This window comes from Conger conger, chromosome 2 (genome assembly GCF_963514075.1).
Source record: "Conger conger chromosome 2, fConCon1.1, whole genome shotgun sequence".
Lineage (NCBI taxonomy): Eukaryota > Metazoa > Chordata > Actinopteri > Anguilliformes > Congridae > Conger > Conger conger.
In genome coordinates, this window is record NC_083761.1 from 3,297,861 (window position 1) to 3,306,033 (window position 8,173).

Here is an 8,173-nt window from a genome sequence, read left to right on the forward strand (position 1 = left end):
TTTTCACAAGTCCCCCGCTCTCTTACAGGACAGGGCGGGACGTTAAGGGTGACACATTTCATCTCTTCTTTTATTTTCGCTTATAACACGTCCGCTTCGTGCTCTCGGAGTCGCTGTCGTCTAATTCCGGGGAAGTGACAGGAGGTTTCCTTCCCCGCGCCCGTTCTGTGGGCAGTTTTCTACAGCAGAAAACATGTCGTATTAACCCTTTGTAGAGTAGGTTTTTTTTGGAATGTGTGTGTTGTTGTTTTTTTTCTTAACTAACTCAGCGTTCTAGAACCCCGTCGCATTCAATCACCAGTAGTGATTGTGACATCAGCATTAGAATGCTCAGCGAAGAACATTCTGATCGTGTATAATTACACTCATGTCTATTCATGTCTATTTTCTTTTCAGCTGTAAATGTAATTTGTATGCCCACTTTATAATTTCAATTTGAAACGTTTGAATCCTTGCATTTATTTCAGCATTTCTGAAATAATATGGGCGGCACGGATGGTGCAGTGGGTAGCACTGCCGCCTCACAGCAAGGAGGTCCTGGGTTCGAATCCCCGTCGGCCGGGGCCTCTCTGTGCGGAGTTTGCATGTTCTCCCTGTGTCTGCGTGGGTTTCCCCCGGGTACTCCGGTTTCCTCCCACAGTCCAAAGACATGCAGGTTAGGCCGATTGGAGAGTCTAAATTGCCCGTAGGCATGAGTGTGTGAGGTGAATGGTACGTGTGCCCTGCGATGGACTGGCGACCTGTCCTGGGTGTATTCCTGCCTTTCGCCCAATGTATGCTGGGATAGGCTCCAGCCCCCCTGCGACCCTGATCGGGATAAGCGGGTTCAGATAATGGATGGATGGATGGATGAAATAATATGATTTGGCAGAAAAAAACCTGATTGGTTAGATGCACTGCGGCCTTTGGTTTCGGCCTGCTCATAAACTTTCTCAGATGCCACACAAGCAGTCCACTAATGCATGTTTCTGAAAACATTTGAGGTGAGAAATTGGCCCCGCAATTGCTGCATCTCGATTCATATTTGACCCGGAACGTCTAGTTTGATCCTGTGTCTCATACGACAAGCAGAGCTACGCGCCATTAATTAATTTGCATATAGAGCTTGTTATGCAAATGAGATGGACACACCAACTCCTCCCACCCCAGCAGAAAGCATTTTTCAAAATGGTGTAGGGGGCGGAGCCAGTGAGTGCAATTACTGATCTAAGGGTGGACTTTAGCAGAGATGGGACTGCTGACTGCGTCACAGAGTCAGAGGTTTGTGAAAAGGCTCCCATTCACTGGCAGGAGAGTGATGGCAACATTTCAGCTGATAAGAAGCACTAAGATCAGTTCTCTGACTGATGGGAGTGTCTCCCTCTCGGTTCACAGAAACGGCGGGCTTCCAGCTGCCTACATGCAAAATGGCCGCCTGGGTGTTTGATGGGCAGCAAGTCTTCAGACCTCCTGCTGTGTTCATATTACGCATTCGCCTCGTGTCCACCGGGTCAAACATGACTCACCCTCGCCTCGTGATAAAGCCTCTTCAGTGAATTTTAAACCAGAAAGCAGCGTTTTTCCCTCAATCAATAAATCAGCAAATAACTGTCCTCCTACTTTACAGTCTACACCACCTGCTTTTATGACAAAACATCAGGAAATATATTTTTGTATCTTCTTTTTTTCTACTGTAATAGATGTGTGGCATGGTGGTTATGTTTGAGACTTCTGCTTCAATAACTTGCAGGGTTAAAAGAAGACAAGCAAAACCTGCTGGTGTAGCACATTTTTAAAAACATAAAAAGGTTAAATGTTTAACTTTTTCTGATTGGTAGGGACACTCCAGAAAAAAGTTGTCAAATTTAATGCTGAAAAAAAAAAGTCTCATTTTAGGGGTTTTCACAACTGTTAAACTTAGCTTTGTTCCAGCAGCCATTATTGAGTGGAACAAGTCAGAGCGCTGATAAGCTTTCCACTGTCTGATGCGTCTGTTCTGCGTTGTATTTACCGATCCACTGGAGGATTGGAGCCCCTGAGCACTTTTTGCACCCTGCACTTTATACGCTTGTTGTATTTTATGTGCTTTTAAGTATTGTGTGACTCTCTCTGCAAACAAATTTACCTACGGGTACAAATAAAGTAACTTGAACTTGAACTTGAACTAGGATGGGATATTTGTTGACCCGTTGGACAGCTTGGGACGAGTACTCCCAGGACATTATCTAGATTCCAAACAGTATAAACAATACGGCTCATGGTTGCTGTTTGCTATAATATATCACATATCGAAATGACAGTGCCATATTTTGTCATAATAATGCGATTTATATACATAAAACAGATCCACTATGAAGCGCGGGTGGCATAAATCATGTTTATCTGTGAAAAATTCAAATGAAAAAGCTTTGTATGCAGCCAGTGATTGATATTGAGGTGATATTGATATTCTCCCTGCTTATCTTCGTCTATTCAAAGGAGCAATATAGGCAAAAAGACATACATATATGCAGATGGTGGACAACAAATGGAAACACAAACTGAAACCAATATCCTGTACAGTGCTTCAGTCGCTGGCTATGACATGTCTTTCATAAAGTGACATTCCTCTTTTTAGAAAACGTTTCCAAGGGGTCAGTTTAGAATACTAGTGGAATACTTTTCTGCTACCTTTTATTTGTAATATATAACACGCATGTATCCTTTTTTTGTAACAACGTGATATTTGTGTTTGTATTTAACATCTATTGAATGTTTTTATTTGAAGTGTGTACATTTTTTTACATCTTCCATTTAACATTAATATCTTATTTTCATGAAAAAGCCTAACTAGGTTGGAAACTAGCAATAGCTTTAATCCCTGCTTGCAGAACATCAGCTACATGTACCTGGTGTAAACTTGCAGGAATTATGCTATGTCTCTTGGCGTTGTCCCTACTCAAATAGATATTAAATAAATAACAAAACAAAATAAAGTTTGACCCGAACCGAACACGGGTCGAGTCCTTCAGGGTTTTACAGACGGAGCAAAGTGTTCAGAGAACATCTACAGTCAAGAGACACGGCGTCCGACTGTTACACAAAGTCTGGGGCTATTTATCATGATGTGTCGCTGAGTATTGATGGAAGAAAAAAATGCAATTTACGAAGAGAGGATACTTGAGAATAGCCTTCATTTCACCATACGCGCAATACAAGTCACGACCCGGTGTTGATACGGTGTATTAAAAAGCTTTTCATTTTCACAAAACTTTGCGTTGTGGAGTGCCGCGGTTCAGGGTTGCTGGCTGCTCGTCTTCACAGTTTTTCAGCGCCGTCCGCCCTGGATAGATCCGCCAGGGAATGTGCGGCACGCGCTGTGGGTCAGCAACGATTAAGACTCGGGCGTAGAATTATAGGGTTCGCGCTGGCAGTTTGTTTTCGAAACAATGGCCCGTTGCCGTGGCAACACTATTGCGCATTTGTCATTAGACGGACTGCGCGCTGTTATGAACGACAGATGTGCTAAAAAAAAAAAAAAAAATGCATTTTTGCCTTTCGTTTTTTTCAACATGGGTCTCAGGAAGAGTTAAGAGTACAACACGATAGCTCCGCCGCTGTCCCCTTCCTGTGCGTGTCTGTGAAGAGAAACGCGCTGATCGGGTGTAGAGTGTGTCAAACGGGAAGTGTGTTTATCGTGGGAATATGTGCGTTTCACTCCACTGTCCTGTCTGTATGGACACGTTTTGCTGTGTAGTCAGTTTATTTAGCCCACACTTGTATATGTGATTTACATATACTATTCCAGAAATGAAAATGAGTCCTGTCCCCATTATATCCTCTCATGCTGTTTAATCACTACAAGAAAAATAAAATAAAAAAGAAAACAAACTTCTAAATATACAGTATTTTCGTGTTAAATTTCGACTTTAAACCTTCTTCTTCTTTTTGCTAAATAAGACAGAAAGATTGCCAATGAGGTGAGTTTCAGTGATTAGTTTCAAGTTTTGGCAGTGGGGTAAAACAATCCAACTAATTGTGCTGCCTTAACTGATTCCAATTACTCACACAGACACGTGCATTTAACTGCACTAAAGCACAGAATATAAGCAACATATCATTATTTAGACAGCACAAATAACACGTTTCACTTTATATACATTATGTGCAAACCTACAGCCCTGATTTATTCAGCAAATAAGTGAAGCAAGGTTTGAGCAAAAACCAGCTTCACTTATTTGCTGAACCACACACGACCCTTTATGGCACTGACTGGTCGAATGCGTTTGCCTCCTGTAGTCCGTGTGTTTGTGTGGGCGGCTGTTAACGTGCGATCTCTCGCTTGTCTTCCAGGAAAAACCCGCTGCACAGGAAGGAGTACAAGCACACGCAGAACCCAGGTATGCTCTCTGTTTCTCCCCTCAGTGTGGTTCCTGCCTCGGCTGTTTACGCAGAGCAGTGGGGAAGGCCATTATGACAGCAGGTGTTATGGTCTCGGCGAGATCATAATAATGTTCTACTGATATAGATTTCACGCTGATATACTGTAGATCTCAAGGGAATGATTTCATTCATCTCCTGGTATCGGCCCTGTACTGTGGAAACGAGCATAGTGTACGCACCCAGGCTGGCTCGCCGAGACCATCGGCTTCTCCAGCAGACCGCATGTACATTACATTACATGAATGGCATTTGGCAGACGCTCTTATCCAGAGCGACGTACAGTTGATTAGACTAAGCAGGAGACAATCCTCCCCTGGAGCAATGCAGGGTTAAGGGCCCAACGGCTGTGCGGATCTTATTGTGGCTACACTGGGATTAGAACCACCGACCTTGTGTGACCCAGTCATTTACCTTAACCACTACGCTACAGGCCGCCCATGTAAATGGTAAATGGTAGGCATTTATATAGCGCCTTTTTCCAAAGCAATGTGCAATTGATGCTTCTCGTTCACCCATTCATACACCAACGGCTGCCATGTAAGGCACCAACCAGCTCATCAGGAGCAATTAGGAGTTTGCCGTCTTACTCAGGACACAGCCCGGGCGGGGGATCGAACCGGCAACCCTCTGACTGCCAGGCGGCCGCTCTTACCGCCCGAGCGTGTGACGCTGTTACATCACACAGGACGGGCTACGTCACAAAGCCTTTCGACGAGGTCGGGCTGCTATTAACCCCGACCCGTCTGCGTACTGTGACTGCAGTGGACCGGACCCTGTTCTGGACCCGGTTCTGTCCCGACTGTGTGTGTCCTGCCTCACCGGTGCAGGCCGGCTCTGTCAGAACGGGCCGGGGGAACCCGACGGATCGATATCTTCCGGACTCGCTCTGCTGTTATCTGAGGGGAGTGCCAATTTGGACGCGGTGACCTTTCTCTGAGGAAATATGAGCTGATTCATCGGCCCCCTCTCCAGCCCACGACTCTGCCGCCCTCCGAAAAAAATCTGAGCTGATTCATCGGCCCCCTCTCGAGCCACGCCTCTGCTCCCCTCCCCCGATTAGAGAGTTCCACTGCCATCACCGTCCTCCGTCACGTGTGCCTGCTCCTCTGTACGGAGACGTGAATTAAACGCGCGTCACCAGGAAGACTCGCGAACGCGTCCCTTACGTCCTGGAGCTGAGCAGGCTGCTCTGTGACTCGCCCCTCCGTAGTTTCATTGGGCTGCTCTGTGACTCTTCCCTCCGTAGTTTAATTGGGCTGCTCTGTGACTCGCCCGTCCGTAGTTTAACTGGGCTGCTCTGTGACTCTTCCCTCCGTAGTTTCATTGGGCTGCTCTGTGACTCTTCCCTCCGTAGTTTAATCGGGCTGCTCTGTGACTCTTCCCTCCGTAGTTTCATTGGGCTGCTCTGTGACTCGCTCCTCCGTAGTTTCATTGGGCTGCTCTGTGACTCGCTCCTCCGTAGTTTAATTGGGCTGCTCTGTGACTCTTCCCTCCGTAGTTTAATTGGGCTGCTCTGTGACTCTTCCCTCCGTAGTTTCATTGGGCTGCTCTGTGACTCGCCTCTCCGTAGTTTAATTGGGCTGCTCTGTGACTCGCCTCTCCGTAGTTTAATTGGGCTGCTCTGTGACTCGCCCCTCCGTAGTTTAATTGGGCTGCTCTGTGACTCTTCCCTCCGTAGTTTAATTGGGCTGCTCTGTGACTCTTCCCTCCGTAGTTTAATTGGCCGTGTCCGTGCTTCAATGCTTTCCTCCGTCACACGTGGGCTTATTAGTGGGAGGGGAAGAAAAAAAAAAAGACTGCTTCAGCTGTTGAGTCTCGTCCTGGCATTATTAAAAATGTATCATTAAAAAGATCCGCCGTCAAAATCCATACATATTTATGGCCGCAGATGAAGTGGGTGATGTCGGTGATGGGTATTAGACCTTTATGAACGTATGTTTCCTGTAGAGTGTTGCTTATTATATTCGGCTTAAAGAACACACTCGGAGGTGCAGTCAGGAGATTACCGATGCTAATGTTCTCTCAAGGGTCACGAGACGCGGCCAACTGGTCAAACAGCAGGATTACAGTGAATGAGATTTACACTTCACATTGGCCTCGTCAATTGGAATTAACTGAAGTAGCTGTTAGTCATGAATATTTGCTGTACATATCCATTAATTAAGTATGAAGTGTACTTTTTATGAGTTTAATTAATTTGTTAACTACAAACGAATGTATAAGTTATCGAGTATTTATACATTAGCCAACCGCAGGATGAATTTATAATTAGTTAACCATTAACAAATGAACTTTTCTTCATTCCAATATGTATTGCTGTATTGGCATGAGTTGTTCACATTAATGATGTACAAATGCATAAACAGAGCTGTAAAGATTGACTCCTCAGTGGTTAACGACTACATTAGTCCAGTTCGTGTCACTGTTATTGTGAAGTGTGACGGATTGTTCTGGTCCTGTAGGTAAACGGGCTGGCCCGGATGAGGAGGAGGAGGGTGAGGAAGAGGACTGGGATGATGACAGCTTCATCAACGACGACAGCGGGGACGAGGGCTCTGACTACGTCCCCCCGGAGTCTGAGGATGAGGATGTACAGAGGCTGAAGAAGGAGGCCCAGGCCTTCCTGAGGAAGAAGAGATGAGACTTACACACACAGGCATGCACAGATATACACACACATACTGCACAGACACACACACGCCGCACACACACACACACATACACATACTGCGCAGACACACACACACACACACACACACACACACACACACACACACACTGAGGATGAAGACGTCCAGAGGCTGAAGAAGGAGGCCCAGGCCTTCCTGAGGAGGAAGAGATGAGACTCACATGCACTCACTCTCACACACACACGCGCACGCACACACACACACACACACACGCCGCACGCACGCACACACACACACACACACACACACACACACACACACACACGCAGGCAGGCACACACACGCATACACATATCGCACAGATACACACACACGCATACACATGTACACACATACTACACAGACACATACACACTCACTCACGCACACACACACGTACGAATACACATAAACACACAAACACACACACACACACACAGCTGTTCTGCTCTATAACCGCTACTTTTGTTCAACTGAAATAAAACTTGTAAATACGTTTCACATTTTTTTCATTCGGTTAACGAAACTGAGCAGCTTCATCTCAGCCATCAACACCCCCGGTGTTTTTAAACTACACTGAGGGGTCTTGAAATTAAGCAGAAATATTCCGAATGTAACACAGATGCCAGGAAGAGTTAGGACGGGATTCAGACCCGTTCCCCCCTGGCGGGTTTTTTCGCGAGGGACTGCGAGGTCCAGCGAGGATTCGTCAGCGCTGGATTCATCAGGTTTGTTTTTATTCCTCTGGCCCGGCTCCGCCACGGGCTTCCCTCCAGCTGCGTAACTGCTTTAGCGCTCTCCTGCCTTCCCTCTCCTAAAGGTTAATGGCGAATGTCCTTTCCGTTCGGCGCAGAGAACACGCTGTTTTAATTTCGCCGGGGCCTCGCCGAGTTACTGCTGCGAAGAGGACGGCGGGAGGATCTTTCTAGAAGCTTCCGCGCCGCTCCTTAAGTGAAATGGGCCCGTGCTCTTATTGAATACGCCCTCTATTTCTGCGATTCTTTCTTCGTAACAGAGAGGGAAATTGATTCTGACACTGAATGTGAAAGAAAAAATTAAAACTGGCCACGTAGTGGTAATAATCTGACCGTGTCTGGTTCTGG

The 8,173-nt window shown here is 46.1% G+C and overlaps 1 protein-coding gene across 2 annotated transcripts in view; it reads left to right on the plus strand.

Annotated features, from left to right (window-relative positions):
- aplf (aprataxin and PNKP like factor) overlaps positions 1-7,644 on the plus strand; it is a 41,113-nt gene extending 33,469 nt beyond the window's left edge. Inside the window, exons 10-11 of one of the 2 annotated variants that reach the window (XM_061231327.1) lie at positions 4,312-4,358; positions 6,864-7,644. In XM_061231327.1, coding sequence (XP_061087311.1) covers positions 4,312-4,358; positions 6,864-7,004 — 188 coding nt within the window. In that variant the 3' untranslated portion in view covers positions 7,005-7,644. The remainder of the gene's footprint in view (positions 1-4,311; positions 4,359-6,863) is intronic. The other variant, XM_061231328.1, reaches the window with a different exon arrangement.
- Positions 7,645-8,173: the final 529 nt, after the last annotated feature.